The sequence below is a fragment of the Thrips palmi genome, unplaced genomic scaffold (genome assembly GCF_012932325.1).
Source record: "Thrips palmi isolate BJ-2018 unplaced genomic scaffold, TpBJ-2018v1 HiC_scaffold_5, whole genome shotgun sequence".
Classification (NCBI taxonomy): Eukaryota; Metazoa; Arthropoda; class Insecta; order Thysanoptera; family Thripidae; genus Thrips; species Thrips palmi.
Window position 1 is genome coordinate 2,579,224 of NW_023144632.1, and position 11,359 is coordinate 2,590,582.

Genomic DNA, 11,359 nt, shown 5'->3' on the forward strand with positions numbered 1-11,359 from the left:
AGAGCTAGCGTTGTCATTCGGGGCTGTAGCCTAAAGGTGGATCTCCAATGAACACGGCGGCCGTCCGTCCGACGTTTGTCCAACGTCCGCCAAACTCTATTTCCCTACCTAGAGTACACTGGGGTCTCATCAGAATGACGCGCGATGATCATAGATCCTGCCAATGAGTTTTAAGTCACAAGAGAGCGATATTTCGTATTTATTTTGTAGCAGAGAGGTACGACGGACGTCGGACGGACGGACGTTCTGTTCATTGGAGATCCACCTTAAGCTTAACCACCTTCGTATCGTAGTACTGTGTGTGACTGAGCAGAAAAATGGAATTTACTGTGATACATCAGTCATTCAGAAGCGCAGAAAACAAAAAATATAAGCAAAACTACCGCAAAATTCGTAAAAAATAATGGGTCGGACATGGTAGCGAACGCTACTTTGCCATCACCCGCGCACCATGGCATCGAATGATTTCGGCTGTACTATAGTAAATTTATGTTCCCTGACCTATTATGAACCTAAATCAGCAAGGACGTCCCGTTTTACCTCGTAATAGCTTCACGGTGGCAGTTTGAAAAACAAACGATTTTTCGGCTCGTTGGATGGGCGCTTTTTTCGCGACTTTTTGAAGGGCCTTCCTTTGAAGCCTGATAGGAGCTGTCACGGTCGTTGCTCGGACATACACGCTATTTGGGGAGACAAAGAAAGGTTGGAGGAAGGTCTACCGCGAAATTCAAATCGATTCAATCTCCGTCGGGGTTGCGGTGACCCGTCGAAAAAAATGACCCACAATTGATTCGTGACCCACAATTGATTTTTTACCTTAGTAGGGGAGATGAAGCCCTGTCATAGAAATCAAACTGCAGGTCGATAGGTCGAAAAGTAAGGAAACTGTGGCCCAAAGACACAAAAGGACCCACAATTTTGGCAACTTCCCTTATGTCTCACCTCCGCAGTGGCGAGAAGTCTGACCTGTGCATTAGTAGTGTAGGTAACACGTTTGAACTTTATTACGAGGTAACGGTCACGGTCGAAACGAACAACAACACTCGTGATAGTGCAGTCACGCCCTCTAGGCACGAGGGCAACAGCGTCATGCACAGCAACAGTCGTCTGCTGGGGTATAAAGGCAGAGGCAGGGCCTTCCCAGCCATCGTCTGGAGCCGCCAACATGAACTCCTTCGCCGCATTTGCTGTTTTCCTCTGCTGCATCGCCTATGGGGTAAGCCAAAACAGAGGGGAGTGTTCCCATGTCAGATAAGCGAAGCTGCACAGTGGCTTTGTTTGTGCAAAGTGTGGTGGTCGATGGCCTTTGGCAAAATGAACTTCGACACATTTTTTTCTGTGAGTGGAAGTCAGAGGATAAGGCATACGGAGTCAACATCTTGGGGACTTTTTGCGTGAAACTCGATCTCAACTTTGAGAGATCATGGCAAGCAAAAGAATAGACGTGGACGGTTTCCAGTCTAACTTAGACCTAAACTCTACTCTCCCAACTGCAGTGTGTCCATCGTGCACTCTCCTTTACAGCATGTTTCCAAGCACTCTCACTTTTTGGCTGCACTGGTAAAACAAAGGCATAAAAATTACGCCCTTTAGGGCATAAATACTCTTTTACGCCCTTGCAAGGGCATAAATCGTTCTATGCCCTTGGGAAGGGCGTAAATGGAATAGGAATTTCAAGCAAAATTTTAATGCCCTTCCCAAAGGCATTAACGATTTATGCCCTTTAAGGGCGTAAATCGTTTACGCCCTTTAAGGGAATAATTTTTATGCCTTTGTTTCACCAGTGTGAGTGAGAGCGAAGCCCTTGCCGTGTTTGGGCGCTCCGAAAAGTGACTGGTCGTGCGTCTGTCTGTCTGTCTCTCTGTCTGTATGTAATCACTCACGTTTCTCAGCAACTACTGAACGAATAGTATCCAAATTTCACACCTGATGTCTCCTAAACATCCTACAGGGGGAGTTTATCTCAGATTAACAATTATCATCGTTTGAAATATTCAAAACATCATTTTGAACTAGGTAATTAGCGTGATTAGGTTGGTAGCAGCGTGTGGCTGACCAATTTCTCATACCGGCTGCAGCGCTTGCAAGCCGTCTGCAAGACGGGACGGCACTAATGCAAATAAACAAACTAAAGAGCAAAGGGGTTCTCAAATAGGTACTGAGATAGTTTTTTAACATTCTAGAGCGATTCTCACGTTTCGGGGTAGTTTCGTTTCTTCTGACTCCTGTGCCCAAACGAGCGCAGATATCGACATGGGGTTTGTTTCTGATGTAAGGGAGGGCCATTGCCCACTAAACGCACATTTTTCGAAAAGTTCACGTTCGTTGGTTTGGTCTACGTAGCGTTTGGAATACCCTAAATTTAACTTCCGTGATTGTCCTAAGAGAACATACTCGAACTTTCCGCCCCCAGTGTGGCGGTGTGGTTCGAAAATGCTGCCAAACTGTCGATGGGGATTCGAAGCTTGGCATGTCTCGAGCTAATTTCGACCGAAGACCAATACGCCAGACTTCTTTCAAAGGTACTTATGCTGCAACGAAAAATGTCCTCCGTATATTCAATTTCACTACACAAATTTCGAAGAGGCAGCTCTGGACTTCTCCCCAAGCCAAACTTTAAACTTTCCATGACACAAGCCATCAAAGTGGAGTCCCTGGGATATAATTGCATGGGTCGCGGAAATTTAAGATGCTGTACACGGTCTCAAAGCGGGCTAGAGCATTATAAAATGGCGTGTATCAACAATTACCTGTAACTTCCGTGGCACCCTTTACCCAATGTTGCAGCAGCACTGGGTGAAAAAAATTTCCGCTTAAATGTCGGGCTTAGAGTATCATTTGACCCTGGAACGACTTTTAAGCCACAGCAAGCCCGAGTCAGCCGTTAAAGCCGATTTTCACACTTTGTAACTTCCGTGATAACGTAATTTCCGTGATCAAAACACCCACTAAAACGCATGGCAATACCTTATGGCTCATGTTTTTAGGAAGGTAGTACAAGGTCTTCACTATAAATACCATTGCCATAACTCTAGTATCATCCAGGACCCCAATAATCAGAAAAACTTAATTGGATATTTCTCACTTTCGGCAAATCAGAGACGCCAAAACTACCCCGAAACGTGAGAATCGCTCTCTAGAATGATTGAAACCGAGGAAACAGAGGAAAATACGGAAACTAAATGTGAGAATGGTTTACGTGTTTCGTTCCCCTCTCCCCCTCCCCCGTCACAGGGGAACAGGTCAGTGCACTGAGTGTAGTTGTGGATTGTAAATAGAATGTTTTCTTTGCCTTTGTGTGCATCTACTGATTTTATTCTCTCTGATACTATCCTAATTTTTAAATTTCATAGTAAATAAAATCAGGTAAATGCATGAATAACTTCTGTTGAAATTAGAAGACATGTTAATTGTCTTGGTTTGTCTCGGGGAAATGACACTCTATTGCAATGCTGCAAGCTAACATAAATATTCTAGTACTTACATCTATTGATTAAAAGAATCCATCAATAGATGTATTTTGTGCAATAAATAATCCATAGTGCTAACAGATTTTGAACTGATATTGGGTTCAATGAGACGATTCAGGTTTTGAGCGGTGGGTGACTTGGTAATTGCTTTTAATGGGACGATTCCTTTCACTTCACCAAAGCTTGTGTCCGACAACTGGAACTAAGTATTGGTAATGACACTGTAAAAAATCAGTGGTAAATTTGTCTTCCCATTCCGGAGTAAATTTCTCCTCGTGGTCAGGGTATACGCTTCCGCCGATACATGTATGGAGACAAAGTGTTTACGTGTCCATCCGGGAAATTTGCATTGCCATTGAATAAGTAAATTTACTCTGTGGATAGGTAAGTTCTTATTCACGTTCATGATAGTAAAATCACTCATTCCATTACGCTGTGAATATCTGCGTTTGGATGTGCGAAACATCTTCCTCGATCCAAGGGGGTAAATTTACGCACGCGTGGACGCGGTGAATATCTGCGTTTGGATGTGTGAAATATCTTTCTCGATCCAGGGGGGTAAATTTACGCTCGTGTGGACGCGGTGAATTTCTGCGTTTGGATGAGTGAAACATCTTCCTCGATCCAAGGGGGCACGCGCGGACCAGGTTGGATAGGCTGGCGGCGGGCCGGTCTAGTACCGCGCCTCTCCCGACCTTCGCAGGCAAGCGTCGCGGCGCAATGAGATGCGGTGCGGAGTCCGGAGCGAGAGGATCATGGTTCGAGACGCGGGCCCATCACTTCAGACTAAATGGATTTCATCACGTGGGATGTACTCTGAGGTACAGTTGTTCTCTCCCATCACTCTCATGCATACCCTTGGCCTCGTGATCGTGTAAAATTTCAATTTTGCCCCCCGGGGACCCACCTAACATATTTTTCACACCAAAAGGACAAATTTACCCCCGTGGATCGAGAAAACATAATTTACACATCAAAAGGACACATTTACCCCCGTGGATCGGCAAAGTCACATTTTCAAGTCATGTATGCGCGAATTTGCTCTTACACAGTTTAGCATTTTTTCCCCAGTCATGTAGGGTTACTTTTACCCTCTAATGAGATGCGTGAATTCGCCAAGCCATGGACCGTTGACAAGCGTTGCGCGGTCCAGATTTGTAAATTTACCCTCGAAATTTTTTACAGTGGATTTAAAAGCTGGCTTTCTGAATGTAAGCCCAATGTTAATACTTTACTGTATTCTTTTACTCTAAAGATAAAATATCACGAGGCATGAATAAGGTAAATTAAGGCGTATTGAGCAACAAGTGGCCTCTGCATTTGACTTCATGAGACGATTCACTGAATTTGACAAAACTTGTTCTCCGTCGAATGCTTCAGATCAGCCTGCCCTAAACTGAGTCACTTAAGGGGGGACATCACTCCAAAATGATAAAAAAATCGCAACTTTTTTTTATAAGTTTATAATACAGACCATTCTTTTGTGCGTCGAATGGCAAAAACCGCATTCCGAAATTCAAAAAATTGCAGTTTTGGGAGGTTGTGGGCCGCAAACATGCATAGGGGAAAAGCCCAGTTTCCACAACTTTGATCGCGTTTTTCTCGGAACATGAAATACCAAACGGTTGCAGGCCTCTAGGGCGCAGTTTTTGAGCTAGAGCGGGGAAATTTAGCATGGAAGCTCCTACAACATGCCGTTATGGTGGGTAGCAAAATAATTTGCATTGGTCAATTTTTATTATTTTTTTAACGTTCGAAGTTGAACAATTTTGACCCAAAAAATTGAACAATTTTTTTTGGCATGTAAGAAATACTACTTAAAATGATTTTTTAAATGTGATTGAGGTACCCACCATAGCCAGACATCTCAGGAAGGCTGTCACCAAATTTCGTTGTTCTAGGTCAAACCGTTTGGCGTCCAGCGCTGCAACCGTGCTAAATGGTCTAACCTAACACTCAAAAATGCGTTTTCAACGAAAGTGTTGAAATATCAGGTTGTGTGAGGGCGTTCAGGGTTAAGAAGGATACTTAGTTCAAGTTGATAAAGTTGAGATATATTGTCCAGTAGAGGAAATACAACCGCACTCCAGCAGAGTCGAGAACCAAGTGAACGAGGAGACAGAGTACAGTTTACTTGCAGTACACAACATACAGATTCATATTCAGGTGTAGGCTGGTTCAGGTGTTATGAGAATATGTACGGTACAGGTATGGGAAATTGCTATATTCAACAGAAAGCGCTGTACTGCCCTGGCTAATTGACTTAGTGTGGTTTTATACTTTATCTGTCAAAATATGAACAATTTTTCTCTTTCCGTTTGGTTTTTATGACGATTTTACAAAAGCACTGTTTTCGGAGTGATGTCCCCCCTTAATAAAAACTATGATGACATATTCCAGTCCATATTGTTTAATTCACCGGTTTTAAATGAAAGAATGACAAAAGGCTTCTCAAATATAACTCATAAATTTGTGAAGTCATTAGTTTGAAGAAAAAGGTGTATCGAATAGTGAGTCAAGCAGACGAGTAGCTAATTAAGCGATTCAATGCTGGCAATGGAATGTTACTCGACTGAAGGAATCGCATTGGTGTGGCATTAGGGTATTGGTGACGACATGACCCATGAAGACCAACCCAGACCCATTCTTTACCCATTATTGATCAATTTGATATCAATATTTTTCAATTGAATCTCATATTGATTCTTGGAGTTTTTGGAGTGCTGATTATGAAAACCACTTACATCTCTACTCCAGACTTATGTTTTCATCTCAAATTAGGTCATTTCGGACCAAAATTTTCAGGTCGAGTTTTATATTGTTTTCTGCAGTGCTTGATGAGCTGAACTCAAAAATTACTTCCAAATTTTTCCCAGACTCACGCTTTACCCAATTTTGACCAAATTTGGACCAAAATTTTTGAATTAAATTTGATGTTGATCCCAACAGTTTTTTGTTTGCTGATAACGAAAATCACCTTCATTTCGACTCCAGACTTATATTTTCATCCCAGATTAGGTCATTTGGACCAAAATTTTCAAATCAAGTTTTTTATTGTTTCCTGCAGTTTTTGGTGCGCTGAGCGCAAAAATGACTTCCAAATTTTTCCCAGACTCACGCATTACCGAATTTTGACCAATTTTGGACCAAAATTTTGGAATCGAGTTTGACGTTGATCCCAAGTTTTTTGTGTGCTGATAACAAAAATCACTCCCATTTATACCCCAGACCTACATTCCACTCAATATGAGCCCACAAGCTGCAGTCCAAAGTGCACAAATTCGCATCGCTCAGCCACACTACGCGCGCATACAAAACGGCGCGTAAGGTAAAAAATCAATTGTGGGTCACATTTTTGAAAAGTCCAAATTAAGGCCTTTAATTTTGACCTGGTGACAAAAGTGCATGTGGGGCCTTTAACTATGGTCCTTGGACTACGTTTTGCAGCATAGAAGCCCCGTCTATCATCCATATTTACTAAGCTGTGGCTGTTTCAAAAATAGTCTGTTTTGGCCCACAATTGATTTTTGGAACCAGTTGTGGGTCAGCATTGTAGAAAGCTCAAATTTGGATATGATTTGCTTAAATGCGAGAGGAATTCACTTTTGAATTTATTTTTCGGAATCGTGAAAACTGCAGGATCTGTAGCACAATGAATCAATTCTGGGTCATATCAATTCACTGGTACTTTGACAAAGTGACGAAAGTCCACGATCTCTTATTTTTCAGGAGAGTCAAAACAAGTCTAAAAATTGAGATGCAAAATAGAGGTTTGGGATTTGATGGTTGAGTTTAACACCATAGCATCCTGAAGGCATGAGTGTTCTTTAGGTTCAAGAGCCACTGCAATCGGCAGCTTAGTTCCCGAGATAGTGGACATTCGCCATTTCTCAGCGTACGAAAATGAGGTCAAAACGACGAAAGTCCAGCCGCACTTTGACAAAACGACGAAAGTCCAACCGTACTTTGACAAAACGACGAAAGTCCAAACGTAATTTGACAAAATGGCGAAAGTCCACCTTTACTGCTAACACAAAATAAATAAAACTTTTCAACTCTGGCATGTTTTACGTTCATGTCGTCACTGAACTCATGAGTATTCATCTTAATTAGAAAGCAATGGTAAACTACGACCGGTTTTTGCAGTTGGGACTTTTCGTCATATCGTCAAAGTACGGTTGGACTTTCGTCGTTTTGTCTAAGTACGGCTGGACTTTCGTCATTTTGTCAAAGTACAGGTGGGCTTCCGTCTTTATTTTAAAGTACGGCTGGACTTTCGTCATTTTGTCAAAGTACAGTTGGACTTACGTCATTTTGAAGTATTTTTCTACGCCGAATCTATTAGAGATATCAACATATGCTTTTCACCAGTCGATAGGAAATCAAAAGTTCTAGGACGCAGCCAAAAATCTCATTTTATCAAAATTTTGGACTTTCGTCACTCAGTCAAAGTATCAGTGAATTGTGGGCCATTTCGTCTTTTTGCTTGTAAATTGACCACTTTTGCAAGATATTTTCTTATTTTTATTAATAAAAGGTCCCTGGTTCTCAATAAACCAAGCAGGCACGTTTTTCACTCAAAGAGGAAAAATACATAAACCGACATAAACTGGCTTATTTCACTGTGAGACAGATGTGAGTAAAACTTCCTGGACTAGAGACGAAATGCATATTCTAGGGCCGCCGGTGTGGTAGACAATCCAACACCACACCCTGTCATCGTGAGGTATTGCAACAGTTTATAATCTATTTCAGTCAGAATATTTAGTCTGTAGGGATTGATTTGACTCCTACAGGGCCGGACTGGCCTCGGGTGCCTAGCCTGCAGTTAGAGAGCGGTCCCATTCCGGGCGCTATGTAAGCCCCGCAATGCCCCCTTCCCAACAAAAAAAGCCTTATGGCGGACTGGAAGTAAGAGCTAGCGTTGTCATTCGGGGCTGTAGCCTAAGCTTTAACAACCTTCGTATCGTAGTACTATATGTGACTGAGCAGAAAAATGGAATTTACTGTGATACATCAGTCATTCAGAAGCGCAAAAAACAAAAAATATAAGAAAAACTACCGCAAAATTCGTCAAAAATAATGGGTCGGGCATGGTAGCGAACGCTACTTTGCCATCACCCGCGCACCATGGCATCGAATGATTTCGGCTGTACTATAGTAAATTTATGTTCCCTGACCTATTATGAACCTAAATCAGCAAGGAGGTCCCGTTTTACCTCGTAATAGCTTCACGGTGGCAATTTGAAAAACAAACGATTTTTCGCCTCGTTGGATGGGCGCTTTTTTCACGACTTTTTGAAGGGCCTTTCTTTGAAGCCTGATATGAGCTGTTACAGTCGTCGCTCGGACATACACGCTATTTGGGGAGACAAAGAAAGGTTGGAGGAAGGTCTACCGCGAAATTCAAACCGATTCAATCTCCGTCGGGGTTGCGGTGACTCGTCGAAAAAAATGACCCACAATTGATTCGTGACCCACAATTGATTTTTTACCTTACCCCTAGTTACAGCCTAGCTAGGAACACGCCTTAGCGAGGAACACGCTAAGGAACAGTTTGCCTGCAAGTACGCGCTAAATAAGAATGTACTTGCAAGTGCACTTAAACAGGCCCATGCTTTTAGATAGAACAGTTCTATTGTAACTAAGCGTACCAGCAAGTACGCTGAACGGTAAAAAGGTACCTGGTTTTCCAGGAACTTCCTGGGAATCGCCTATGTCTTAAACATAAGGCTTCCTGGGAAAAACAGGATGTAAAAAACAGTGTGCTTGGAAGCATGATGTAAGCAAGAGTGTACTATGTACTAACATCAGTTTGCAGAATCAGAGTCGTCATTACTGAAAAACCAAACGTGGTCCAGACCGCACCACTGGTGTGGTCAGATGGGTGCCATTTTGACCACATCAGTTGGTGTGGTCTAGACCACGTATGGTCACGCTTGGTGCGGTGGTGCGGTCTAGACCACGTTTGGCCACGTTTCGCCACGTTTAGTCTGGTCTAGACCACACACTACAAATCCAAAAGTCAGACTTCTCGCCATTCCAGAGGCAAGACATAAAAGTCTCGCCAAGATTTGGTCAGACCTGAAAGTCTCGCCAAAATTTGGTCAGACAAAAAAGTCTCGCCACAAAACGGTCATACTCAAAAGTCTGACCCCAAAATGGCGAGACTTTTGTGTCTGACCACCACCGAAAGGCCGTAATGTGCCGGACGGTTACGGCCTAAAGGCCGTGGTCAGACACAAAAGTCTCGCCATTTTGGGGTCAGACTTTTGTGTATGACCGTTTTGTGGCGAGACTTTTTTGTCTGACCAAATTATAGCGAGACTTTCAGGTCTGACCAAATCTAGGCGAGACTTTAATGTCTCGCCATATTTTGGCGTGAAGTCTTTCCATCCAAATTGCAGTGCATGTAACGCACCAAACGGTGTGGTCAAAATGGCTTCCATTTGACCACACCAGTTGGTGCGGCCTAGACCACGTTGGTATTTCGGTGATGTACTCAAACTTTTTGGCGTGAATCACCGTAGAATGTCTCACGCTCAAAAGTCCAACTCAAAGACTAGCTCCTTCCGGCCGTGTGCGGGCTTCCTTTCTTTACAGCCTGTCGGCACGCAGGTAAATCTTGTGAGGATGTCACAAAAACCTGTCCGAAAACCTGATCAAGATGCGCGCACCTCTGAAAGCTGAAAATTTATTCTGACATTCTGTAGAACGCTGGCCATCAATATCAGAGTCAGTTTCCAGAATGTCAACTTTCAGAGGTGCGCGAATTTGGAACAGGATTTCAGACATGTTTCTGACCTTATGATAAAATTTATACGAGTGGGGTCGCGACCTAATTTGTATGCCTTTGTTTTAGCGGTGCCCGCCCTCCGGTATTTACTTCTCAAATACTTCGAGACGGGCCACGGAATGACCATGTTTCGCGTTTCAGCAAGCCAACTACTTGACGGACTTCGACCGGGCCATGGAGCACTGCTCCCACACACCCCTGAACAACGCCAACTTCCAGGCTGTGAGGCGCTGTGCCCCGTCGCTGAGTAACCGCGCCACCTTTAACCTCTGCCTCAACGGCCTGAACGCGGAGGCCAAGAAGATCGTCAACGCCGGGCTGCTGGCGTGCCTCGACAAGTACATCACGGCCCTCAAGGGCGCGGGCGGCTCGTCCGACCAGAAGAAGGGCCGCCTGGCCGCGTCGGGTGGCGGCAACAAGCGAGCCCGCGGCGGGGGCAAGTAGTGCCAAAGCGAAGAACACACTGTGACCTTTATCGCAAATAAAGCAGATGTAAAGAATAACCCAGTCTACAAAACATGGTCCCATGGACGTCGGAGGGATAGTTTCGAATGGCGAGGAATGCGCGTCGCTGTGGTGGTCCGAGTGGACGTGCGTAGGGACTATCACGGCGGGCGTCCCGCGGACCACTGAGGGACGTCTTGGGTGGCCCCCCAAAAACTCGAACTTTTTCCGATCGTCCAATTCCGCTCAGAAACCGATAATAACCCCTGTTTTTTGCGCTTTGTCCTGAGACGATTTTGAATACCGGCTCAAAAGCAAAAATGGTTTTTTATCCATTAAGAACACCAAAATTGATATGAAAATTACAATTTTTATTGGATTTTCAAAAAAGAGGCGGCAAAATGTTCTGCTTCTCACGGCGAACAAATTACGTTTCAACCAATTTTTTGTCAGACTTCGTCTTTAGTATTCTGCTAGCGATTTTCGCTCAAACAAACCTATGTTGATCACTATTGTAATTGTATTGTTATTGTAATTTTCATGACAATTTTGGTGTTTTTGGCCCGCCCTTCTATTCAAAAAATAGGGGGAGGGCCTATGCATTTGCCTTTGTGTCTGTGTGTTGTTGTTGTTGTTGTTGTTGTTGTTG

At 43.6% G+C, this 11,359-nt stretch overlaps 1 protein-coding gene across 1 annotated transcript; it reads left to right on the plus strand.

Annotated features, from left to right (window-relative positions):
* The first annotated feature begins 1,058 nt into the window (after window positions 1–1,058).
* On the plus strand, window positions 1,059–10,769 carry LOC117650820. Its single transcript, XM_034394424.1, has 2 exons — window positions 1,059–1,216; window positions 10,408–10,769. The coding sequence occupies exons 1-2, from the start codon at window positions 1,166–1,168 to the stop codon at window positions 10,708–10,710; spliced, it is 354 nt and encodes a 117-aa protein (XP_034250315.1). The 5' UTR covers window positions 1,059–1,165; the 3' UTR covers window positions 10,711–10,769.
* The last annotated feature ends 590 nt before the right edge of the window (window positions 10,770–11,359 follow it).